General features: G+C 34.7%; 1 protein-coding gene across 1 annotated transcript; it reads left to right on the forward strand.

Moving 5' to 3' along the window:
• On the forward strand, positions 1–27,323 carry LOC148941967 (uncharacterized). Its single transcript, XM_089102913.1, has 4 exons — positions 1–187; positions 16,582–17,002; positions 22,582–22,647; positions 24,431–27,323. Exons 1-4 carry the CDS (start codon positions 17–19, stop codon positions 24,772–24,774), a joined length of 1,002 nt encoding a protein of 333 aa, XP_088959039.1. The 5' UTR covers positions 1–16; the 3' UTR covers positions 24,775–27,323.
• The last annotated feature ends 196 nt before the right edge of the window (positions 27,324–27,519 follow it).

The following is a 27,519-nucleotide window of genomic DNA, read 5'->3' on the forward strand; positions in this document are numbered from 1 at the left end:
AGAAAACTAATTAAAGATGACAAATGAGTATAGTCTGAAATGGAACAGACACCAAAGCACCGTTGTTGCGTGCCTTTCTAGTCTAAGACAATCATGTAGCTTTGTGGATGTCACTTTGCATACTTCCGATGGACACACTTTCAGTGGTCATAAAGTTATCCTCTCAGCATGTAGTTCTTTTTTTGAGGTAAATTTTGAAGCTACTTAGAATAAAATAAGCTATGATTTTGATCAATCATCACCTATAAGGGAAATATGTTGAAAAATTAAACCACCATTAGATTCTTTATTTTAGGACTAGGGTTAGCCTATGCTGTTTCCAAATATCGTAGGCTAGTCATTTTTCTGACAGTGAATGCATCCCCTCGCTTGATCATCCCAGATATAGCCCTTGGATATACAGAAAACATGAAAACAATTTATAATATAGGCTAGAGTGAGAAAGCCTACTTATTAGCCTACTCAGACAGGGGATACCACCAGATGGCTAATTTGACAGTGTATATAGGCTATACAAATCTTGGTAAATATTTCCCAAATCATATTATTGAGTTATGAATAAAGTGAATAGGCCTATACCACTTGATGCCTTTTTTAGGCCTATGCTCTTTACAAATATAATAGCCTAATCATTTTTGTTGGAAATGAATTTTAGCCCCCACCCCTATATATACCGACTCATTGTATATATTTGAACATTAGGGGGTTGGGGGGAAAGTTTAAACTTACCTCTCATTTACATCAAAAATAAAATTTACCCCCACCCCCCTAATGTGCAAATATATACCCTGAATTGTATAAAAAGGGGTGGGGGTTAAATTCATTTCTGACAAAAATGATAATTGTATTTGTAAAAAGCATAAAAAAGGCATTGAGTGGTATATTCATTTTATTTGTAACTCAAAAATATGATTTGGGGTAAATTTTTACCAAATCATATTATTGACTTACAAATAAAGTGACTATACAACTCAATGCCTTTTTTTATGCTCTTTCCAAATATAATAATCATTTTTGTCAGAAACAAATTTTACCCCCACCCCTAGCCTATATACCAATTCAGAGTATATATTTGCACGTTAGGGGGGTGGAGGTAAATTTTAAACTTACCTCCCATTTACACCAGAAATAAGATTTACCCCTCCCCCTAAAGTGCAAATATATACCCTGAATTGGTATATATAAGGGTGGGGGTGAAATTTAGCCTATTTCTGACAAAAATGATTATTATATTTTGAAAGAGCATAAAAAAAGGCATTGAGTGGTATATTCACTTTATTTGTAAGTCAATATGATTTGGGAAAAATTTAACCACAAAATTTATACCCTCCCTCCCCCCGATTGTGCAAATATATAGCCTCCATTTGCATCTCAAATGAACTTTACTTCCATATTAGCCATGTGGTGGATATCCCTCAGACAGCTCATCACCACTCCCAACAGTTAAATTATGGTAAGATATTGGTAAAAAAAAATTTTCAGTTTATATTATTGACTTACAAATAAAGTGAACATCCTTTTTTTATGCTCTTTTCAAATATAAGAATCAGTTTTGCTGCAAATGAATTTTACCCCCACCCCTATATATACTAATTCAGGGTAGCCTATATATCAACACATTAGGGGGGTGTGGGTTAAAGTTTAAACTTACCTCTCATTTGTATCAGAAACAAATTTTACCCCCCCCCCCTTAATGTGCAAATATATACCCCAAATTGGTGGGGATAAATTTCAATTGCAACAAAAATGATTAGTATATTGGTAAAGAGTATAAAAAAGGTATTTAGTGGTATGTTCACTGTATTTGTAAGTCAATAATATGAACTGCAAAACATTTACCAAGATATCTATTAGTCTAGGCTATACCACCTAGGAAGTTGATTGTCTCACCATTAGATTTGTCTGAATTTTTTTAATAAGAAAATGATCAACTTGAATGTCTTATCCACATACAATGCTGAATGCTTTAAATACACTGATAGGCAATAGTGAGCATAATCTTTAATACATAAGCCTATTTAGAACTTGATCATAATTTTACTAAGAATTGTTTTCTTGAAAATCATGATCAAGTTTTAAATATGCCTATGTGCTAAAGATTATTCTCTATTATTGACTGTCAGTGTTTACAGCACTTGCCCTTATTGCTAGAAAGTACAACTTAAGGCAAGTTGATCACTTTCTTATTAAGAAAATTCAGACAAATCTAATGATGAGATAATCAACTTCCTATGTGGTATACAATGCAGCATAATTATGCAGATTGTAGCATAACTAAGAAAGAAAAGTATCCAAGCATAATCCTTCTTAAGACAGCATAATCATTGTATAATCTAAGAAAATTTAGAACAATGTATAACATCACATCTAAAGATAAAACAAACTTTGTGCTTTTGATATGTATTTGCCATTCTGTCCATCTATAGACTGTTGTTGTTACAGCTGAGAAACCAAAGAATGTCAAAGAATTTGTAAGGACAGTGATCCTTTTTGAAGTCCCTTCTGTTTATAAATGGCCCTAGGAACCAAAAGAAGCAAGTATTACACCACTTAATGTTTTAGTGAAGGGGAAGTATAGCTAGGTTGGCTTCAGACAGCTTGGTACTGTGATGAGTTGTTAGTAATAGTCTAGCCAATGAAACAGACATTGAAAGCCCAAAATTAAGGTAATATGTTTTATTTCATAATTTAGATGTGTGGACTTTAGACCTTTCATGTATTAATTTTAAAAAAACTTTCTGAAAAAGAGGTTTTTCAAAGAAAAGTAAAGGCCATCTTAAACTTAAGCTCAGCAGATACAAATACCTGTTAAAATTCCAACTCAAAACGACTAGAAATTACTTTTAAAGAACAAATGAAACCAAAAACAAACATAAATAAACAATCATAGTAAAAACCATACAACAAGTAATAATGAAATGAATAAATAGATCTTAAAGTCAGTAATGCTTAGATTGAATATGAAAATCAAGCTTAAAACAACAACAAAAATATTTTGCTATTGAAGTATAAATGAAACTTAAGACAAACAGAAATTAAATAAACAATCAATGTAAACAAACATACAATAGATATTAATGTAAATTAATAAATAAATCTTAAAACAAGTGAAACTTAAATTGAATATGCAAATCTAGCTTGAAACGAACAAAAATCACTACAAACAAGAGTTTTGGTATTGCCTCCTTCTCTCACTGCAAAAGTCTAAAACCTACTGCGTCATTGGCACTTTACTGAAAACCAATTTTAATACAAATATTTTCTTTTGTACTTCATATTAAAAATAAACCTTAAAATTTTGAACTGATGAGCTTTCAGCAATTATTATCATTATACATCAACTATTCAATTTGATTTATTAGTTCTTTCTAAAGTTGTTCAAGACAAATATAGTTTCACTGCAAGCAAGAGTTTGGATACTACCCCCTTCCTTAACTGTAAATAAAAACCAAAAGCCTACTGCATCATTGGTGCTTCACTGAGAATGAACTATATTACAAATATTTTCTTTTCATGTTCTTACAGCATTGAAAATAAAAATAATATTAGAGTGAAATGAATTATTGAACTGATGAATCTTGCAACACTTAATATAATTACATATAAAATATTCAATTTGATGTTCCTTATACTTTCCAAGACTGTTTAAGACAGATATAACTTTCAATAAAGCGCCAATTACGCAATAGGTTTTAGACTTTTACAGTGAGAGAAGGAGGCAATACCCAAACTCTTGTTCGTAGTGGTTTTTGTTTGTTTCAAGCTTGATTTGCATGTTCAATTTAAGTTTCATTCATTTTAAGATTTATTTATTCATTTACATTAATATCTATTGTTTGTTTGTTTGCATTGATTGTTTATTTAATTTCTGTTTGTTTTAAGTTTCTTTATACTTCAATAGCAAATTTTCTTTTTTTCATTTTAAGCTTGATTTTCATACTCAATCTAAGCATTACTTGCTTTAAGATTTATTTATACATTTATATTATTACTTGTTTTATGTTTTTCTTATGATTGTTGTGATTGTTTATGAATAGTAATTTCTGGTTGTTTTGAGTTTTAACAGGTATTTGTATCTGCTGAGCTTAAGTTTAAAATGGCCTTTACTTTTCTTTGAAAAACTTAATGTTTGGAAAGATTTTTTTGATTAATTTTTGTTTGTTTTGATTGCAAAAAGTTTCAGTTTTAAAAATACCTTATTTCAAAATAAAACTTAAAAAAAAAAATCAAATCTTCATCAGAATATCAAAACTGATATCAAAGTAACAGTACCAAAGTGAAAAAAGTTTGCCTCCTTTGAAGTTTATACAATGATCCCTTCTATATGAAGTGCATCTTGGGAAAAAAATGGAGTGTGAGGGAAGGCTAGCTGTCCTCTGATCACTTTTTACACTTAAAAACTGAATTACAGCTTTCAATTTCCAATCAAATGAGCCCTCTATTAAGTTTATATGAGCATCCCTTCCATAACAACCATATATGCCCCAAGGGCATAACTTACAATGCCTACCCTTGGCCCTGTGGGGCTGTTTTGACACTGGAATTTTGGTTATCTGAACTTCAAACTATTTTTTTTTAAATGTCTATCTCAAAATGTTTATCTGATGCATTTAGGGCTGGGAGGGGGAGGGGCTAGTTGCTCTCTAATCTCTTTTGTCTCTTAAAAAGTGAACAAGAACTTTCAATTTCCAATCAAATCAACCCTCTCCAAAGTTTACACTAGCATCCCTTCCATAAGAACCATACATGCCCTTGGGTCATAACTTAGAATGCCTTCTCCTGAGCCCTGGGGAGGGGTTGTATTGACACCAGAGCTTTTCTTATCCAACCTTTGAATTTTTTTTTTTTTTTATCAAAATGTCTATCTCAAAATTTTCATCACATGGGTTTGGAAAAAGAAGGCATGGGGGGAGGGTGGCTAGTTGCCCTCAGATCTCTTTTGACTATTAAAAAGTGAACTCGAACTTTCAATTTCCAATCAAATGAGCCCTCTCTGAAGTTTATACAAGTATCCGTTTTATAAGAACCATATATGCCCCAGGGCATAACTTACAATGCCAGGCCCTGGGGGGTTGTGTTGACACCTGAGATTTTGTTATCTGACTTTTGAACAATTTTTAACTTAATGGCTATTTCAAAATTTTCGTAAGATACATCCGGTGAAAAAGGGGTGTGGGGGGGGGCTAGTTGCCCCCCAATCTCTTTTGACTCTCAAAAACTGAACTAGAACTTTCAATTTCCAATCAAATTAGCCCTGTTTAAAGTTTTTACAAGCATCCCTTCCATAAGAACAATATATTCCCCAAGGGCATAACTTATAATGCCTGCCTTTGGGCCCTGGTGGACTGTGTTGACCCTGGAGTTTTTGTTATATGGTCTTTGAACTATTTTTTTAAAAATGGCTATCTTGAAGTTCTTATCAGATGGGTTTTTGGGAAAAAGGGCATGGAGGGAGGGGGCTAGTTCCCCCCCCCCCCCATCTCTTTTGACTCTTAAAAAGTGAACTAGGAATTTCAATTTCCAATCAAATGAGCCCTCTTTGAAGTTTACACAAGCATCCCTTCCAGAAGAACCATATATGCCCCCAGGGCATAACTTACGACGCCTGCCCCCGGGCCTTGGGGGGTTGTGTTAACACTGGAGTTTTTGTTATATGATTTTTGAACTATTTTTGACAAAATAGCTATCTCAAAATTTTTATTGGATGCATTTGGGAAAAAATAGCGCGGGGGGGGGGGGCTGGTTACCCTCTAATATCTTTTGATGCCTAAAAAGTGGACTAGAACTTTCAATTTCTAATCAAATGAGCACTTTCTGAAGTTTATACAAGCATTCCTTCCATAAGAACCATATATGCCCCCAGGGCATAATTTATAACCCTTGCCCCAAAGACCTTGGGAGGGGGAGTGTCATGCTTAAAAGATCTAATTTCCTGGACTTTTATCTACGTTGAACAAAATGACTATCTCAAAACTTTGATTGGATGTGTTTGGGGAAATGGTGGACGTGAGAGGGGTGCTAGTTGCCCTCCATTACTTTCAACTATTAAAAAGGGCACTAGTCTTATAAATTTCCAATCAAATGAGCCCATTTTGAAGTTCTACGACAACGCTGTCTATAAAAAACCTTATATGCCCCCAGGGCATAACTTACAACCCTTGCCCTGACGGCTGTGGTGGGGGGGGTGCCACCCTCAAAGACCTAATTTCCAGAATTTTCAACCATGTTGAACAAAATGGCTATCTCAAAATTTTAATTCGATGTGTTTGGGGGAAAGGTAGGCGTGAGGGCAGGGAGGGGGGTTAGTTGCCCTTCAATCAATCTTAACTATTAAAAAGGGCAGTAGCCCTTTGAACTTCCAATTGAATGAGCCCTTTTTGAAGTTTCTACAACAAAGCTTTCTACAAAAAGCTTATATGCTCCCAGGGCATAACTTACAACCCCTGCCCTGAGGGCTGTTGGGGATTGTCCTCCTCAAAAAAATAATTTCTATCTAGAAATCAACTATGTAGAACAACATAGCTATCTCAAAATTTTGATTGGATGTGTTTGGGGAAATGGTGGGCATGGGAGGGGTGCTTGTTGCCGTCCAATCACTTTTGACCCTTAGAAAGGGCACTAGAACTCTCAATTTCCAATCGAATGAGCCCCCTTTGAAGTTTTTACGCGACCCCTTCCATATTGTGCCTCTGGAAAAAAATAATAATAAATAAATAATAAAACATTGGAGCCATATGGCCTTTACTATAGGCAATGCTATAGCATTGCCTCTGATTCCTTCTTCTAAGCCCTAGAGATAAGGAAAGGATAGAGGTAGTAGCTTGACAGTATCTTTGCAGGTTATTTATTATGCAGTGGATTCATTCCTGAAAGTTTCATTTGCCTGACTCAACTAGTTTTTAATATAGCAAAAAGTGCCTAATCGGGAGTTTGAACCCAAAATAAAAGGGTAACAGTAGAGAGTTACAATTCTTTTGAAGGCAGCATATATATTAATGACTGTACAACTAACCTGAACAACCCACTGACACTATATGCCGATTATTGCAAGATCCTTGGACAGGTCCAAATTAGCCCCAATCACTCAATGATGCAGGAAGACTTAGATCAACTATCTAGATGGTCAAATGAGTGGGATTTGCAGTTCAACATGGCAAAATGCAAAGTCCTGCATTTTGGAATCAAAAATCCTAGACAAACTTATCAAATTGGAGATGACCTACTTGAAGCTGTAAATAAGGAGAAGGACCTGAGGGTTATTGTAGATGAAGAACTCAAATTCCACAGCCACACACAAGCTCAAGTTCCTAAAACAAACCATGCCCTAGGGCTCATAAAACTAACATTTGCCACCAGGAAGCCATGTGTGGTCAAGAAACTGCACAAAGCTATTTTATATCCACACCTGGAATTTGGAATGACCCTAATGTCTCCTCAGTATAAAATGGACATTAAAGTACTTGAGAGTTGCCAAAGGCAATCAACAAAGCTCATACCAGCTTTCCAAGACAAGCCATATGAGGAATGCCTTGTATCCCTCAAACTCCCCACCCTAGTCTATTGAAGAAAGAGAGGAGACACAATCACTACTTGAAAACTGCTAGAAAACAACCTCTCAAGTCAATTTTTGTCCTCATCTCTTGCAAGTACAACAAGAGGTCACACAAAGAAGCTGTAAGTCCCCCATTGTCCTCAACATGAGCACTGGCAATTCTTCTCTGTACATGCTGTCCCTCAGTGGAACAGCCTCTCCAAAGCCAACATCCAGTCTCAAACCATAGATGTGTTCAAGAAAGGAGTTCATCAGGACTGGGCCAATGCAGAGTGTAGGCTAGCCTGGGATGCCAAACTATAGTCATGTCACACCACCAGCAAGGTGTTCCACAGGAGGCTCATCACCACCTTATCTTGCTGGACATGCCATTTAATAGGTAATACCTTTATCAGATAGAAGTGGTACAATTAGATTCTTTATCTTACATTATTTCCAACTATCATGGTTTTTTCTGACAATATACCTTACCCCCCCCCCCCCACCCCTTCCTTAGGATATCCATCAAACTGAAAGAAAACAATGATATTAATTTGTTAATAGCTTGAATTTGGGGCAATTTTTGCAGCCTAATGGCTGCAAAAATCAGAGTAAAGTTGTCAGCCCCAAGAAAGGTGAAGACAGCTAGACAACAGCCCTATGACTGAGAAAAACTGAGTGACTGAGAAATTCGGTCACAGTTTGTGTTAAAAGTAACCAACAGATTTGAAACCCTGGATCTGCTACAAGACAGCTTGGACTGTTCAAACAGTTCATGGTAACAAACTGTAAGTAATGAGCGACCCAGCTCAATGGTAACCAAAACTCTAGAAAGAGTTTTGGTTACCAATTTTTGATACCAATAGATACATCAAAAGAATCAGATTTCAATGCTAAATTCAAATGTATAACTTTCATCAAGTTTAGTCCTACCCATCAAAAGTTACGTGCCTGAGAAAGTTTGGCTGATTTTCTAAAAAAAGGAGAAAGGCCCTCTAAAAGTTATATAATCATAATGAAAATCACACCATCATATTCAGCGTATCAGAGAACCCTACTGTAGAGGTTTCAAGCTCCTATCTACAAAAATGTGGAATTTTGTAATTTTTGCCAGAAGAAAGATCATGGATGCATGTTTATTTTTTATTTTATTTTTTTTTTCCAGGGGTGATTTTATCGACCCAGTGGTACTAGAATATCGTAAGAGGACTCAGTAGAACTTAGAATTTCTTGTGTTCTTTTTAAATGACCAAAAAAATTGAGGACTGCGAGGCCCCCTCCAGCGCTCATTTTTTCCCCAAAGGCACCAGATCAAAAATTTTAGACATCCATTTTGTTCAAACTGGTTAAAAATCTGATAAATATGTCTTTTATGATGACTTAATCCTCCGAATTCCCGGGGGGAGGGCTGAAAGTTATGAACTTTACCCAATGTTAACATATAGTATTGGTTATTAGGAAGTATACTGACGTTTTCAGGTGGGATTTTTTCTGGTAGTAGGGGGTGAGTGGGCCGGGGGTTATTTTGGAAGATCTTTCCATGAAGGATGTTTTCATGGGGGAATGGACATTGCTATGAAGGGGGCGCCGGATTTCCCAGCATTATTTAAAAAAAAGATCCGAAATTAAATATAAAAAAAAACAAGTTCTCCAACTGAAAATAAGGAGTAACATCAAAACTTAAAACGAACAGAAAATATTACGTGTATGATTGGGTTCACCCTCTAGTCAATACCTTGATCTTTAAGCCAAACATTTTTTAGTACTTTCATCAGAGCTATTTATTCTAAATAACGGCCTTAGTGATTAAGGGGTCATTTTTAAAGAATTGGAACTAAATTCGAACTTTAGCTTAAAGAGCAAGGTATTGACTAGGGGGTGAGCCCCCTAATATACGTATTAAAAATATAAGAATATAGAAGATCGTTACGTAAGTTAATTCGTAAGTTACGTATATTTATTACTAATAAAAACGTTCGTAAAACAAGTTTCGAGAAAGCCATTTAACCAAATAAAAGTGAAATTAATATGCAAATTTTGTTTTAATTATTCATGTATGGTGAGCCAAAATCAAAACCTGCATTAATTCAAAAACGTTCAAAGATTAACTAAAAAAAAAAAGTTTTTTTAAGTGAAAGTAAGGAACGACGTTAAAACTTAAAACGAACAGAAATTATTCCATATATGAAAGGGGCTGTCCCCTCTTCAACGCCTCGCTCTTTACGCTAAAGTTTGACTTTCTCACAACTCTTATTTTTTTTAAACAATAAAAAACTTTAGCGTAATTAGCAAGGCATTGAGGAGGGGACAGCCCCTTTCATATACGGAATAATTTCTGTTCGTTTTAAGTTTTAACGTCGTTCCTTACTTTCAGTTAAAATAAACTTGTTTTCTTTTATTTAATCCAGAGACAGCTTGGACTGCTATCAGAAAAACCTTCAATGATACTGCCTACGAAACACTTGGTATGAAAAAGTTGCCAAAGCATGAATGGATCTCTGTCAAATTGTGGGATCTGATTGAGAAGAGGGCTGAAAAGAAGAAATCTCTTCTCTCCCTGTGGTTAGACAGGGAGACTCTTGGTCAGTATACCACATCACCAATGAGATAGTTGGAAAACGTCCAACGACAGATGGACCTGCCAAAGATGAGATTGGACAACTTCTCATTGACCCTGATAGTGTGAACAGATCCTGGGCAACACATTTCGAAAAACTGTTAAATAGACCACCACCTGTTGATCCTCCAGATATACCAGACACGTCATTTCTAAATCTAGCCGTCATTATTAAAATACCTTCTGGTGGGGAGATACTAAAGGCGGATAAGAAGCTGAAGTCTGGAAAGTCCCCTAGGGAAGACTGAATTGCTGCTGAAATGATTAAATGCTCAGTAGCTGCATGCATAACTGTGTGGACCACGTTTTTTTCTATATTTTTGAGGAGGACACTCCCCCACAACCCTCGGGGCAAGGGTTTTAAGTTATGCCCTTAGGGCATATAAGGTTTTTATTGAAGGCGTTTTCGTAGATACTTCAAAAAAGGCACATTCGATTGGAAATTCAAAGGGCTAGTGCCCTTACTAATAGTCAAAAGTGATTGGATGGCAACTAACCCCCCCCCCCCCCTCCACGCCCATCATTCCCCCAAACACATACAATCAAAATTTTGAGATAACCATTTTGTTCGGCATAGTTGATTTCCGAATAGAAAATATGTTTTTGACGAGAAGACTCCTCCGCAGCCCTAGAAGGGGTTTCAAGTTATGCCATAAAGGCATATAAGAACGCTGTTTGCATACTTTATCATTTATTATTTTTTCCTTTAGACCAGAGTACTTCGTATCGAAGAAGTTGTTGTAGAAGCTTAAGAAAGGGTCCGTTCACTCGGAAATTGGAGGGGCTTATGACCTTTTTAGTAGTTGAAGGTCATTTTAAGGCAACTAGTAACCCATCCGCGACCACCATTTCCCCAAACAAATCCAATCAAAGTTTTAATATAGCCATTTTGTCCAGCGTAGTTAATTTCCACATAGAAACTATGTTTTTGAGGAGGAGACTCCCCCACAGCCCTTAGCGCAAGGGTTGTAGGTTATGCCTTGGGGCTATATAAGGTTTTTTTTATAGAAGGCGTTGTCGTAGAAACTTCAAAAAAGGCTCACTTGATTGGAAATTCAAATATTTTTAATAGTCGAAAGTGATTGGAGGGCAACTAGCCCCCCCCCCCACGCCCATCATTCCCCCAAACACATCCAATCAAAATTTTGAGATAGCCATTTTAATCAGCATAGTTGATTTCCAGACAGAAATTATTTTTTTGAGGAGGATACTCCCCCAGAGCCTTCAGGGCTAGGGTTGTAAGTTGTGCCCTGGGGGCATATAAGTTTTTTATAAAAGGCGTTGTCGTAGAAACTTCAAAAAAGGCAAATTCGATTGGAGATTCAAAGGGCTAGTGCGCTTCTTAATACTCGAGAGTGATTAGAGGGCAACTAAACCCCCTCTCAAGCCCGCCTCTTCCCCAAACACATCCATTAAAAATTTTGAGATAGCCATTTTATTCAACGTAGTTTTAAGTTCTTTAAAGATGACAACCCCCCCACAGCCCTCTGGACAAGGGTTGTAAGTGTACTCTCACGCCCACCATTTCCCCAAACACATCCAATCAAGATTTTGAGATAGTCATTTTTTTGAGCATAGTTGTAAGTTCTGGAAATTAGTTCTTTGAGGATGACAACCCCCCTAATGCCCTCAGGGTAAGGGTTGTAAGTTAAGCCCTGGGGGCGTATAAGGTTTTTATAGAATGCGTTGTTGTAAACTCTTCAAAAAGAGCTCATTCGATTGGAAATCGAAATGGCTAGTACCCTTTCTAATAGTCGAAAGTGATTGGAATGCAACTAACACCCCTTCCATGCCCACTATTTCCCCAAACACATCCAATCAAAATTTTGAGATAGCCATTTTGTTCCACGCAGTTTGATGTTCACGAAAGTATACCTTTGAGCAGGACACTCCCCCCCCCCCCCCCGCAATCTTCAGGTCAAGGTTTATAAGTTATTCCCTGGGGGCATATAAGGTTTTAGTATTTGAAAGTGATTTGAGGGCAACTAACCCCCCTCTCACGCTCACCTTTTCCCCAAACACATCCAATCAAAATTTTTGAGATAGCCATTTTGTTCAACATACATAATTTGCCAGAACATAATTTGCTCTTTACTGAAAAAATACAAATGAATGTGCATTGTCAGTTTAATATACATATACTGATATTTAGTAATCAAAATGTTAATATTATTTGATTTATTAAAGTTTCTAAAAGTAAAAACATTAGTATTTTTTTTTAGTAAAGTGCAAATTATGTTCTGGCCTTGGGAAGGCATAGGGGTTTTGAGGCCGACTCATGTTAATTTCTGCTCGTTTTGAGTTTGACTCAGTTATTTATTGTAATTTTTGTTTGTTTTGGGTTTAATTTATTTATCAATGCTGATTTGTGGTAGTTTCACGCTTGGTAGATTATTTGATTTTATTTTTGATCATTTTTGGTTTAATGGAGTTCTTTACTTTTCTTTGAAAAACTCACTTTGTAGAAAAAGTTTTTTTTAATTAATTTACTTAATTAAACGAAGTGGGCACAGTGTATTTTTTTTTCTCTCTTTTAGACCAGGGTACTTTGTATGGAAGGAGTTGTCGTAGAAACTTCCATTAAACCAAACATGAAAAAAATAGAATCAAATAATCTACCAAGCATACAACTTCCACAAATCAGTATCTATACATAAATGAAACCCAAAACGAACAGAAATTAAAGTAAATAACAGAGTCAAACTCAAAACGAGCAGAAATTAATATGAGTTGGGTTCAAAACCCCTATGCTTTCTAAAAACCAGAATATAACTTGTACTTTACTGAAAAAAAAACAGTAAATGTGTATCAATATTCATATGCTGATATTTGTTCTTTAAAATCTTAATTAATTTTCGATTTCTTAAAGTTATAAAAGTGAGAATATTTAAAAGAATTTCTTCAGTAAAGTACAAATTTTATTTTGGCTTTTAGAAAGCATAGCAGTTTTGAACCCTACTCATATTAATTTCTGCTCGTTTTGAGTTTGACTGTTATTTATTTTAATTTATGTTCGTTTTGGGTTTCATTTATTTATTGATACTGATATGTGGAAGTTGTATACTTGGTAGATTATTTGATTCTATTTTTGTTCATTTTTGGTTAGAAGGGGTTCTTTACTTTTTATTGAAAAACTTATTTTGTAGGAAAAGTTTTTTTAACATTGTGATTTTAAGCCTGTTGCAGAAGAAGGAGTAGCAGGGTTGCCACCGTCAGTAGGATTTTATTAGATCTAGTAAAGAAAAAAAATCTAGTAAATATCCCGAAATTTGGTAAAAACTAGTCATGATTTATAGTAAACAAATTTTTTTTTTATTTTCCATGAATTCAGGGAAAAAAATTATCATAAATATATGACAATTTACAATTTTTACTTGTCTGTTTTACAATTTACAATTTTGCTTGTCTGTCTTAAAGAGACAGACAAGCAGTCACCTATTTTCATAAACGGACACTTCCGGCGTCTAAAGGTCGACAAAATAATCTTTCTGTGTATCAAATCTTACCAACTAAAAATGAAGCTATAATGACACTTGGATTTGTGATGATTGGGAATATATTGGAATCAAAACAAAAGCCACCCAAAACAAAAACCACCCAAGGTGATTAGGTGAATCTCCTCAGCAGGGTTGTCACCGTCAGTAGGATTTTACTAGATCTAGTAAAAAAAAATCTAGTAAATTTTCCGAGATCTAGTAAGAACTATTAAAAAGTCATGATTTATAGTAAACAAAACTTTTTTCTATTTTCCATGAATTCAGGGGAAAAAATTATTGTAAACATATGACAATTTACAATTTTTGCTTGTCTGTTTTACAATTTACAATTTTGCTTGTCTGTCTCAGAGACAGACAACATATATATATATATATATATATATATATATATATATATATATATATATATATATATATATATATATATATATATATATATATATATATATATCCAAATAAAGGATTTTTGAACTTGAGGATATTTCTATATCTTTTATAAAATATGTTTGAAGGAAGAGTAACTAAAATTGCCATGGGAGTGGGGCTGGATGTCCTCCAATCAGTTTTCAATATGCCCTGACAGTTTCAACTTTATACTGTTAGGTGTCCTTAAGATTTTTCAGATCCACCATTTTGATAAACTGGATGCATACAGTTTCTTTTGAAACAGTGTTATTAAGTTTCACCTTAATACTCTTAGCCTTTTTGGACATATTCAGAATCAATCATTCTCCCTTTTTCTAGTGATAGATCCTGCATCACAACAATGGGCAATTTCATAATCTGCACTCCTTGCCCTGGGCCTGTGGTGGGCATGGCATTGCTGGAGACATATTTATTAGACCTGAACTATTTTGAACAAACTAGCTTTTTCAAAGTTTCGATTTGTGTTGAGGGGAGGAAGCGTTTAAAATGACAAGGGGAGTGGGGACTGTTTGATCTCTGCTGAGTTTTCAACATACCCTGAAAGTTTCAACGTAATACCCTCAGGTGTTTCTTAGATATTGCTGAACGTTTTTACCACTTGCGTGCAAATGGTATGTTTTGATTGTTCTCAAAATCTCTCTTAACATATGCTTAAAGTTTCATTTTTATTATCCTAGCTATTTTTGGAGACCCAGGATCAAACATACCCTATTTTATCAATAAAAAGCTTATATGTTAACAATGGGCGATTCGCATAACCTATGACCCTTTCCCTGTGGGCTGTGAGGGGAGGAGTATTTCAACCCCGGAGGGATAGCTATTTGACCTTTGGACTATTTAGAAAAAAATGACTATCTTGAAATTTCGGTTGGATATCTTTGAAGAAAAGAAGCGTGGTAGGGGGCTGGTTGCCCTCTGATCACTTTTGACTCTAAAAAAGGCCGCCAGAACTTTCGATGTCCAATCAAATGAGCCCCTTTTTGAAGTTTATATGACTACCCCTTCCATATTAAGGGGCTTTGAAAAAAAATAATGACGCATTGAAATCTCATGAATCTTTTCTATATGCAATGCTAGAGCGTTGCCTCTGATAAGAAAAACTTAGTGCTTAGGGCAGAGCCTTGAATCACTGTGAAACCTATTATATAAAACCCTTGTTTCTTCTAAACAGAAAATCTTTGCTGATTTTCTAACTTTTCTCCCTAAGACATCTTCAGCTACTTTTCAAACTGTTTTCCCAACATTTTCTGTTTCAAATTCTGATGCTATTGGAAAGCTTCACTCAAATTTTCAACCTGGAGGGTAGCTAAATTCCAATTTTAATTGACTCTAGATAGTAGTAGAAAGTGATCTTTACTACAATCAATAACAACACTCTTGTATTGATTTTGCCAATCTTTGATTTACAATAAGGTTAGCCATCCTAAAATCACGTGACTACCATGTAATCTTGGGCTATTTTGTGACCAAATACTGTAGTAGTTGTAAATAAATTATTGTTTCTGCAGAATTATAGCAGTCTTTTTGTGTTTCTCTTTTCCTTCCCTACATCACATTTATCTGAAGGTACCATCTATCCCTATTTTAAAGCGGAGAAATCATTTTTGGGGTAATTTAAAACCTGTTTCAGCGTGAGAAGAAGAGACTGATCTATTATTTTTGAGACATGATTAGATAGTACTAGAGGCGAGTTAATTAGCCATATACGTACTCCACTGTGCTTTATAGATGGTCTTTGCATGAGTTTTGGCAAAAATATAAAAAAAATTTGCTAATTTCCAATTTATTCTGTTAATTTTTTTATATGTATGTTAATATATTTCTTTTTCCCTAACACTATATTTATTATTTTTTTAACTACCATGGATTACAGCCTGGTTGCCTTTACAGTTTCTCATAAGAACAGGTGGAATCACCAAGATTTTAAAACATGAAAAGAAATATGAAAAGGAAAGAAAGAGGAAAAATTCAAGACATTTTATATCTCTGAGGTTTTTGTGTTTTGTACTTTTTCTGGGTGCCGTGACTTTTTTTTACCATATTATAGCTAGTTACAGATACAAAAGAAACAGAGAAATGAAAAAAAAAAACTGCAATTGTGGACAATATTTAATGAAACTAATCATGTGCGTTGATAGAGCACAAATATTCAAATGTTGTCTCATCCAAGAATATATATTTCTGAGATGACATAAAAAATTCTTGAGAATAACAAGTTTTTCCTTTAGGAATTAATAGTGCTATCAAAACATTTTTACTCAGAAATAAACCATTTATAAGGATACTAAAGGGAAACCATCTCCATCTCCTCCTCCCACCATATTGATATGAAGAACCTCTCGCTGAGAGCTAGAAACTTTGGCCCTAAAAATTATTTTGTGAAACTTTAGGTAAATACAGGCCCCCCTCCTACCCAATGAGTGGCGTTTTTTTTCTGACTTCCATATGAGGAAGTCATATGAGGAAGTCTCTTTCTTTGCAGAATTTCTTATGTCTTTTTTCTATTCCAGAATGTCCTTCGTATGCATCCTAATGAAAAGGTTGTAGTTTTTCTCAAAGATGTGTCTCATATTGATTTGAAGATTATAATGGAATTTATGTACAGTGGTGAAGTTAGTATATTAAAAAGTAATCTTCCTTCTTTATTAAATGCTGCTGAAGCTCTGGGTATTAAAGGACTTTGTAGATCATCTGACGAAAACGATACAACCGAGACAAATGAAGGGGAAATCCAACCGAAGAAGAAAAGGGCGAAATCTGACAGTGTTCAAGAACCCACTAAAGAAGAAGGTTTTGCAACTCAGCACGCCAGTTCCGAAATTAGATTCCCTGAACAAGACGAATCTAGGCTGTCTAATATCAAACCAGAGCCAATGGATGAGAGAACTGAAAACGAGAACTTAATTCAGAGTGATGTAAAACTACTTCAAAGTAAGATGTTTATTAATTTGTTTTTTTCAAGATACTATTACCATAATAAGAATAATAATTTATTCATAATCCAGAAGTGGATAGAAAAATTAGGAGTGGGGTAATAAATGATACACACATAATAGAGTAAACACACAGTCAAGAAATTATTTTAACGAATTATTAACAGTTATAATTGCTATTTTGTTTAGTTTATTATTATTGGTGTGTTACTTTGAATAGATTTTACTGGGGTAAGTTCAGCACAGAGGTAACTAAGATGGCGTTGCAGCACTGTTGAAGCTATGCGTGCCACACCCAAGTTTAGGTTTTTTTTACATTCTTTCCGACGATTTTCTATGATCTCAAGGCTGTTCAAAAACAGGCGAAAAAAATCATACTGGGCCCCAAATATGACACGTATGCAATTGCAACATTGAAAATACCAACACTAAAAGAATGTAGATTCCATCTCATGTGGAAATGTGGACAGTCACTCCTCGATGGTTAAAAACACAATACGTTGTTGCCCTCTGTTATGGCCCAAAAGGAGAATACTCGAGACATGAACAAGTTCGAGCCAATAAGATGCATGACGAATCGCTTCAGCAATTCTTTTATTCCATTTTATAAAGGCGTCATTAATCCTGCTTAGTTTTTTTTTTTTTTTTTTTATCCTTTGTAAGAAATAGCATTATTTAGTTGAGGCTTTTGCCAATACTATGAAAGCTGTTTGAAATAAAAGAATCTTGAACTCCGTTATCTCCGTCTTGTCTGGTTCAGTGAAGACAAAACTCTGTGATTCTGAACTTCATCTTCATTTGCCTTGGTACTTGACAACAGTGTTCAGTATTGCTTTAATATTTTAATTCACTCTGTAGTCAAGGAATTGTGGAACTTCGAGGAGGGGCATCTTTGCTGGCCATGAGGTAGGTAGTAATTTTTAAGGGGTAATTTGGAAAACTAGAGAAAGGATAGAACGATTCTAAACAGCTGATGAGTTCATTAGTGATTTACGGAAGTGTTTTCTGTAACTTATTAGTATTTTATTCTCAAGCCAGTTAGGAGATGCAAGGGGTTTCGGACTTACCTCAGAAAAGCACCCGTTTGGGGTTACTCTGGCATGTTGGACTTCCTCCATATGGGGTAGAGCTCGGAGTCTCGGTTGGATTTACCCCATTTATACGAGTGGCCAGTCTTTCTGTTCTAGCCTAGATTTCACTGAAGTGTATTTGTCAACTATTAATCATTTTAATAATTCTTGATCCCAATGATGGGCCTGTTGTAATCTGTAAGCTTTACTATTGTTGCCGTATTAAATTACTATCATATCAAAAAATTCAAAAGTCAAGGACTAACAAATATTACAATAAATATAGAATAGGTCTATAAAAAAAACAAGGCATTATGGAATGGAGACTTTTGGGCCTGGGGACCTTTGGTCCCACCCCCCCCCCCCCTCCTGATATCTCAAAGTCTACGCGATTTCTCTGTCATTAAACTATTTTCACCGTAATTCACCTATGTTTTGAACTTTTCTGAATTCCAACTGTTAGGATTTTTGCCAGGACAAAATCACGGGAATCGAGAGTTTAGGCAAGTCAAACTCAAAGAAAGAAAATTAATCATGATTTTTTCTATATAAAAAATGCGTCCTAAAAAAAGAAGAAAAATCCAAAAACATTACACATTTAAAGAAAAATCAAGGAAGTTCAACATTTCAAGAAAATAATGATGAAAAATTACACCAAACAAACCAAAAACATAAAAATAAGACAAACAAAAAATCACAAAATAAAAGAGGCATACCACAGCTATGCACAATGCCCCCCCACCCTCCCCAAAAAAAGGCTTTGTTTTTAAATGTTAATGATAATTTGCCTCTTATTCCCATATTTAGCCAGTGTTTTTCTTTATTTAGCCAGTGTTTTCTGGTCTGATCTCTTACTCTACCATCATTGCAAATTTGGCCTGTTATCAGCCTCTACAAGAAGCACATTAGGTGCAGCAAGTGATCAAAAGTCTGCTTCCTTGACTCTGATAGGCTACCCATTGAAATTGCTTTTTAAAATTTGTTTCTCCATTATTTGAAGTAAGATGAAGTCAGATATTTCATGTTTATAATAAAAATTTAAAAAATAGAATGTTTTCACATACTTCTGATTTGTACAGGGTAAACCCAACTCTGTTGGAGTTGCCCCGTGGTTAGCAGAAAACTGATGTTCCGCTGTGGCACATACAAACTATTAACGACAGCTTTTGGTCTGTGTAGTTATTTTTTATCTCTGCATTCATAGGATTTTTGAGGGGGGTGTCAGATTTACCCAAACTCGGAGTAAGTTCGACCTCCTTGAGATGGGTCGCTTTGGTGCAGCTATTCATGGAAACAATAAAACTTGCAGACTTTCTGGATTGTGAAGAATGATACTACTATGACCAAGAGCAACATAAAATAGTTTTTTTTTTTTTTTTTTTTTTTTTTTGTGACACCGAAACAATTTTGGGACCACATTAAGCTGAAAAAAAAACAAAACTTCATATTTAACAGAGAGCTTTGAAAACCATTAACCTGAACGGATATTTTCGTACCAGTGTAGAGCGCCTTGAATAGGCGACAGTATTTGTCCGGGAGACCTGTTCGTTCTAGTATCAGCCAGAGAATCTCACGGTCAACCCAGTCGACGGCTGCTTTAGAGCCAACAAAGACGATGTGTGTACGCTCGAACTCACAAACTTTCTCAATGACCTGGCATACAATGAAGATCTGTTAGCTACTAGATCTCTTGGGCATGAAACCTGCTTGCTAAATCTTGTGGCGCTCATAGATGAACTGGGCATTTCTATCGATCAATGTCATGGCGAATAATTTGCCAATAACGGACAGGAGGGTGATTCCTTTATAGTTGGAGCAATCACTTCGGCTATCTTAGCGCTTCCATAAAGGGAGCATTATCCCTTCCTTTCATTCTTGTGGAAGCATTTCAGCTTTCTAAACGAGGGAGAAGAGCATGTGGAGTCATAGTAGCATAGTTGGTCCTACGAATTTTAGCTTCGTCACGGTGATCCCGCAGTTTCCTTGCGCTCTGTGGTTTTTTTTTCCTCCTCAGAGTATTTTATATATTTTTTTACAGAAGAAGGATCAGGGTCTGAGAGATTTTCATGTGCTGTTTAATAAGCAGACGCAATTAGATCGGGATTGAGGTCAACTCTTTCGGCGTTCAGCAATTTTACGAATTGCTCCTTCCATAGCTCTAGTTGCTTGGTTTCGTCTTCAAGCATTACGCGCCGGAGGCGGATTTAACTGCTCCTATCTTTGGAACTTTCCCCTTGCTGAGTTCTCTGACATGCTTGAAAAGCAACATGATGTCACCTTTTTTTGCTGCTTCTTCAAACGCATCTGCTGTTTTATCTACAAATCGTTGCTTATTTCGGAAAATAGGTTTGTTCCTGATCCCGTTTAGTCACATTTAGGAAGTCATATCTCCGGCCCGTCTCGCTTTCTTGTGTTGTTCAATTATGTGCAAAGTTTCTTGCGACAGCCAGGGCTTCTTTGAGTACATCTTGAGACCAATGGTCTAAGTAGCGACCTCTAGTACGTTGTTTTTGTATGTCTGCCAAATTGTGTCCTGCTCAACAAGGCTATTCAGGTATTTAGATCTTTTCTTGATTTCAACTGAATATTTTTGGCGGAATTCCTTGATTTTTAGTTTCTGAGTGTCTAACTTGGGTTGGTGTCATTTTTTTGGCTGGGCTTCGAGCCGTAGGTAAAGCTTCGCGGAAACTAATCTAGGGTCGGTATTCCTGATCGCGGAGCAACGATAAGTTTGCAATTTGTGATTGATGACCGCCATCTTTGTCTAAGTGTGATATAGTCGACTATCTTTCGCGTGTGCCTATCATTGCTATATAATTTTGGCTTATGAATGTCTTCTCTGTGAATAGCATCTTATGTTAAAGCTACCCAAAACACCCCAAAATCTATCCAAAGCGCCCCAAAATAACGAGAAATATAAGCGTCTTGTTTTAAAGCTGTATGATAGCGTCCTATGTTAAAGCGGTAAAATCTACCAAAACTTTCCCAAAATAAAGAAAAATGGAAGCATCTTGCGTTAAAGTGGTATAATAGCGTTTTATGTCAAAGCGGTAAAATCTACCAAAAACGCCCCAAAATAACGAAAAATTTAAGCGTCTTGTGTAAAAGGGGTATGATAGCGTCTTATTTTAAAGCAATAAAATCTACCAAAAACGTACCAAAATGACGAAAAATGTAGAAAAATTAGTACCAAAAACGTGTAGAGGGATCAAAAATGTGAAGTAGTAGATATTCTTCTTAAAATGTAAGTTAAATTGACAATGGCTTTCAAGAAGAAATAGAAAATGATGACTGCATCTTAGAAATGTAGCATAAAAGATAAAAAAAAAAAAAATTGTGCTAAAAACAGTGTTTTTATGTGATTAGACTATATTACAGGGAATAATTTAATGGAAAAAAACTATAGCTTGGTTACAATAAAAACAAAATGAAAATATAGAAAAAGGGTATAATGTTTCAGTTCCGTATTTCTGGACAAATAACAAAAAAAATTCATTAATGATAATAATAGTCCAAATATTTTGGCTTCACATGCTGAAGTTTATATCAATGTGGATAAAAGAAAAAAAAGTTAACAAAATAAAGAAAATATGAAATAAAAGGGAAAAACAAAAACAATTTAAAAGTAAAGAAAACAAGAGCCGAAATATGCGAACTTTTTATTTGTCAACATGAGAATTGTGAAATAATTATTGACGAAAATATTGCTCATTCCAAAAAATTGGAATGAGCATTGACAATAACATATTACAGAAAAGTTATGGCCTTCAAGAACATGCGTTAGCATGAGAATATATGGAATGAGCCTTGACAAAATTTGCTTGTTCCAAAATGATAGGAATAAGCACTGGCTAAGAATACATGAAAAAAGATTGCGGCCTTTGATAACATGTTAACATGATAATTTATAGTATAGACTAAGGATTGACAAAGATTTTGAGCTATCGACAATGTGAAAACTGTCGACGAAAAAAATTGATCAAAAACCGTTAATTTGATAATTTGTGGAATAAACATTGACAAAAATATACTGAAACACGCATCAACCTGAGAATTTATTAAATAGGCATTGATTAAATAGTACTTCGGATTGAAGTTCATAATATGTCTTAGAGTACTAATTGAAATACTTTTTTAAATTGTTGAAAATACAAAAGGTTATATTTTTTATATTTATTTCTATTTATTATTATTCTTAGATTTTTATTCCTAATCATCTAGCCCTAAAATTAAAAAAGCAATTAATTTTAGAAATGTAAAACAAATAGGAAAATTTTAAAATGGGACACAAATTATTAAATTTCACGTTGAAATTTGAAAACTGTCAATTGAAATTTATATCTAGTCACTTAGGCTGCATCCAAAAATATTGACATGATTTAAACACCAGAAATTATTAAAATATTTCTTCTTTTCTTGGGTTTTGTAAATATTTTAATGCGTTTTTTAAGCCTCGACTCTGATATTAATAATCAATGCTTGCATTAATACTCGTTATTGCTTATAGGCGAGAGTGATGAATCAGGTCACGGTGAACCATGTGATGTCCCTGTCGAAATTTACGAGAATGAAGGTAATTTTTAGTTTTGTAAAAAATAAAAAACATTTTTATATGTACCATTTAACATATATTCCTAAAGATAATGTAATTTACCATCTAATGGAACCTGTAAAGATTGTTTTGATTCTAAGAAATGTTTGACTTACAGTCTATTCAAATTCATTTAGTATATATCATTGCTGTTGCTGTTGTCGATTTATTTAGCCACTTGACCTTGAAGTCCTTGCTTGCAGTACCTTCTATTGATGTTAACTGTTCATTGTAGTTGGCCTCAAAGGCAAGTTAATATTTCATTATTTTTTTTATTATTTTTTAATTTCTTCTTTTTTCTCATGCAATTTGTCTTTTTGATTCTATTCAGCACACTTTAGTATGCCAACAAAATTTCAAAATAAAATACAAAATTGCTCGACTTGTGGGAAGTGTAAGTACTCTAGCTGCCTATATATGTCACTGTTAATTCACATACTTGCAGCTTTGAAAATTTATCAGTTTTTATGCAAACACTATCGCTATCTATTTTTTTATTTTTGCAAAGTAGATGTCATCCGTTCTAGGGGGGTTGGTAGTACGCTGATTAGATTTTGCTGATGAAAATTTAGCATAGTGGGTATGGGGTATGCCATCATTGAAAATCTATTTAGCCATACCAAAAAGAGAACGGCAAACGAGGCTAAAGAAAAAGGTAGTGAATAAAGAAAGCATAGCAAATTTCTCTACTAAACCTTTTGTTGTGAGCATTGAGGACGCTTTAGCAGAGGACTTTGCCGAAATATTCGCTGACTGAAAATTATCATTATTTGTTCTGTATTTTTTGTTCCCGGTTCCATTACTGCTACTACTAACAACTTAATGAAGCACCAAGCCGATTGAGCCCAACACAGCTACGTACGATCCATATCAATGGCAATCTATTCAAAGCCTCCCTCTTAATACCCTCCCAGGAAGCTCCTATTCCCCTTAAATCTTACCTTACGAATCCTCTCACCTCATTCGGGGACGACCTGCTTTTCGTTGGGCCCTAGACGGTTGGCCAACAAGTCCGTCATTATAGCCCTACAAAGCGGGATTGAACCATATTTTTCGTACAACTTAGTGTTTGAGATACGGTCAATCATTTGGGTGCCCAAAACACCCCGTAACCAATTATTGTGAAAAATATCTAGCATATCCTAATCCGTTTTTAGGAGTGCCTGCTCTTCAGAACCATATTTGACCACTGTCATCGCTGTCTCTTCCAATATTTTAATTTTGGTTTGCAGACCTATCTTTCTATTCTTCCAAACTGTGCATCGTTTATAATTGGTGGGGATTAAGAACCTATTTATATTCCATTCAGCCATGTCTTATGGCTGTTTTAGTTAAAGTCGCCTGTACTTTTTGATTTCTTGTGGCATCAACACTCTGTGGTAGTTTTTAAGGCTGAGAAGGCAAGTCCGGCCCGTTTTAAGCGGCTTTTTTTTTTGCAGAAAAAGTCAAATCTGGCGTGCGGAAAGGTTTTGTTCGCTGTGTCGAATTTGCCATAAAGACAGTATTTTTCAAAAAAAAAGAAAAAACACTTATATACTGTTAAACCGTATTTTTATAAATAGTTTAAACGTATGAACAATGTGGGAGCCCGTATTTGTAGATTAATGCAAATGTTTTTCTGTGTTTTTGTAGGTGCAGCTCTCAGTTTTGAGCCAAAATCTGAATCAAGTTCCATCGGAGCAGTGCCTTTAGGTTCAGCGCCCCAAATTGGTAGATTAGCCCGTATTTTGCAGATTAATGCAAATGTTTTTCTGTGTTTTTGTAGGTGCAGCTCTCAGTTTTGAGCCAAAATTTGAATCAAGTTCCATCGGAGCGGTGCCTTTAGGTTCAGCGCCTCAAATTCTGTCTGCACTCCTTCGTCGCCCAAAAGGAAATGAATCTAGGGAGGAGTTAGAACTAGACCCAGAAGAGGTAGCTATCCCTATGCCAGGTGGTGAAGTGAAATGTCGAGAATGTGATAGAAATTTCGAAAGTATGTATAAATTTAGAAGACATGTCAAATCAACCCACGGCGGGAGAAATTTTCAGTGTAAGTTTTGCGATAGGAAGTTTAAATTAAGGCATCATGTGAGAGATCATATGATAAGATCACATAGTGTGATTGAGTAGTGCCTCTTTTTTAACAGTGACGTTTCTGATCATTTGAAGTTTTGAAGACGTTTTAAGTCAACTCACAGCGTAAGTAATTCTCTCGTGTAAATTTTGTGATAAGAAATTTAAACTAAGGCACTGTGCATTAGATCTTAGAGTTATGTTGCATATTTTTTCCTTCTTTTTTTAGTAGGTTTTCTAATTATATCGTTCAAGTAAGATCATAATGCATAGTGTTTCAGTTGTTTTTTGCTGTTTTTTTTTATGTTTCCATGACTTTTTATTATATTGATACTTTTCTTTGGCATGTTTCGTCTTCTTCTTAGAAATACTATCTGAAAAAACTTCTTTCTTTTCGTTTTTTTACCATAGAAGTTTTATATTTAGGCCGTCCTCTTTGCTGTATTGGTATATTTTTAGGCGTATTTATTTTTTTCGAAAACTACATATGGGATGTCTCAAAGAGTTTCCTTTCAGCTTCCAACTATTCTTTTTTTCTATTTTTTTTTTTAAATTATTATTGGAAGTTTACATAAAGACTCCATGTGCAAATTCATGGGGTGAGATCACACAGTAGGGATATACCGGTTTAAGTCAACTCCCAGCATAAGTAATTCTCTCGTGTAAATTTTGTGATAAGAAATTTAAACTAAGGCACTGTGCATTAGATCTTAGAATTATGTTTTATTTGATAAGATGACAAGATATTTGATAAGATGTCTATCTATAAATAGTTTAAAATACTAATTAATTAGCTAGTATATGATTATTAACTTCTAAATAAAAGCAAAACGAAAATTACGATCTAGTAACTAAAATTAAAATATAAAACAAACGCTGATCGGATATTGTATATAAATAGTTTACTGTTATATATACGTTAATGTAGAAATTTCAACTATTTATTAATATAGCTTTACTTAATATTACTTTATTACTCAATATTTCTAATTGTTTATCTTTTTCTTTTCTATTTTTTATTATCTTTTTTTATTTTTTATTATTTTATTTTTTATTTTTTTATTATCTTTTTCTTTTTTATTTTCTAATAATTATTGTTTTTTGTGTAAGCTCAGTTATTTGTTAAATGAAAGCTTTTATTCCATTAAAAGTCCGCTGCTTGTGTAATGTAAAGACTAGTAGTAAAATATTTTTAAAACATTCCTATGATCCCATGAGATCTTAGAAGCCTTATTTGTGTTTCTCTGTAAAATTTTGAAAATTTTATTTCTTCCCTTGTGTTTGAAACACTAACATGTGGAAAAATATTGTCTTTCAAATATGAAGGTGAAAATTGAAATGCCTAAAAGCGGGGATGTTGTGTGTGGTGGGCAAATAAATAAACAAATAAACTACATTAATTACATTAGCTAATAAATTACAAAAATTAATATAAACAAATTTTTGATGCGTTTTTGTAAAGTTTTTTTTTACCCCCCCCCCCCCTGAAAAAAATCCTTCGTAATTTTTACTGTGCAACTTCATTTAATTTTATTGCTGTGCAACTGGTTCGTTTTTCACTTCTTTGTTTTTGAGAAATGTTCCCAGTGACGATAAAAATATGTTCAGGTTTTATTATGAAAAAATTTGCTATGTAAGTTGGCGTCTGTTTTCATTTTCTGAGAATATTACAATATTTCGTAGAAGCTGTCCCATAATAAGGCTGCGTCCAATCTTGCTTTCCTTGATTCAACCTATAAAAATACGAATTTTATCGAGAGGGGGGCTGGGTTCGCCCCCCTCCCCTCCCCTCCAGAATCTTTTTCCGACTCGTAAAAGAAAGAAACAAAAATGTGTATAACATTTTTTACATTTGTTTTTAAGTTGGTTCTCATAACCATCCCCGGAAAAATACCCCCCCCCCCCCGAGCAAAAATCCTTAATATGTCCTTGAAAATAAATGCTAAAAAATAAGTTGTGGCAAAATAGAGAATAAGACGGAGTTTAGATTTTCTGGGATATTCCTTTTGGTAATCGTTTGTCAAGGTATGTTTCGCCCTTTAAATTACTTTATCTTGCGTTTTCATTTCCAAAGTTCATCACAAGGCCGTACCCAGGGGGGGGGGGGTTAGGAGTTTTTGAACCCCCTTCCCGAAATGTTTGTCTGACTCGTAAAAATGTAACAAAAATGAATATAAACAAATATTTTATGCGTTTTTTTTAGTTTTTTTGCGTAAATACCCCCCCCCCAAAGTTTCTTTTGAGTAAAACCCCCTCCGAAAAAAATCCTGGGTACGGCCTTGGTTCGTCATGTGCTATTTTTCGACCTATTCGTATACTTCATTATTTGTGTTTTAGCTCCTAGTGAGGTTAAAATTGTCGAAGTTTAAAAATATTGTACCACTTTTCCTGTAGACTTCATGCTTTTCAGCCTAAGTTGTTTTAGTCGTTTTTTATTTATTAGTCTTCTGTTTCCTTTTTTAGTTATTTTATGTTACTTTTCCTTGTCTTCTTAGGAAGATAGGAGCAATAATAAAAAAATATTTCTATCTCAAAAGTGCCTTTTATTCCCTTTGGTTATTGTGCTTTTATTTGAAACGGTTTGACTTGCTTTTTATTATTTCGAAATAAATTATATATTGAAGTTACCTGACTTGTTTTAGGGAGAGAGATATTTATTATAACAAACAAATAATAACTATGGTTTAACACCCGCCCCAAGAAGTAAGAAACTTGTCCGAGGGGGGGAGGGGGGGGCAAAAAATACGCTAAAGCAAAACTAACAGATTACAACACAATAACTAATTGACCTTAGAACAAACA

The sequence above is a fragment of the Artemia sp. Qi Xiang Cuo genome, chromosome 17 (genome assembly GCF_049724085.1).
Source record: "Artemia sp. Qi Xiang Cuo chromosome 17, ASM4972408v1, whole genome shotgun sequence".
Taxonomy (NCBI): Eukaryota; Metazoa; Arthropoda; class Branchiopoda; order Anostraca; family Artemiidae; genus Artemia; species Artemia sp. Qi Xiang Cuo.

What these genes read in the sequence shown, in the direction of transcription:
- LOC148941967 (XM_089102913.1), top strand. Translation starts at nt 17, where the DNA reads ATGACAAATGAGTATAGTCTGAAATGGAACAGACACCAAAGCACCGTT. An exon ending in TGATGTAAAACTACTTCAAA is followed by an intron (nt 17,003 to 22,581) that starts GTAAGATGTTTA and finishes TATTGCTTATAG; the next exon opens with GCGAGAGTGATGAATCAGGT. An exon ending in CGAAATTTACGAGAATGAAG is followed by an intron (nt 22,648 to 24,430) that starts GTAATTTTTAGT and finishes GTGTTTTTGTAG; the next exon opens with GTGCAGCTCTCAGTTTTGAG.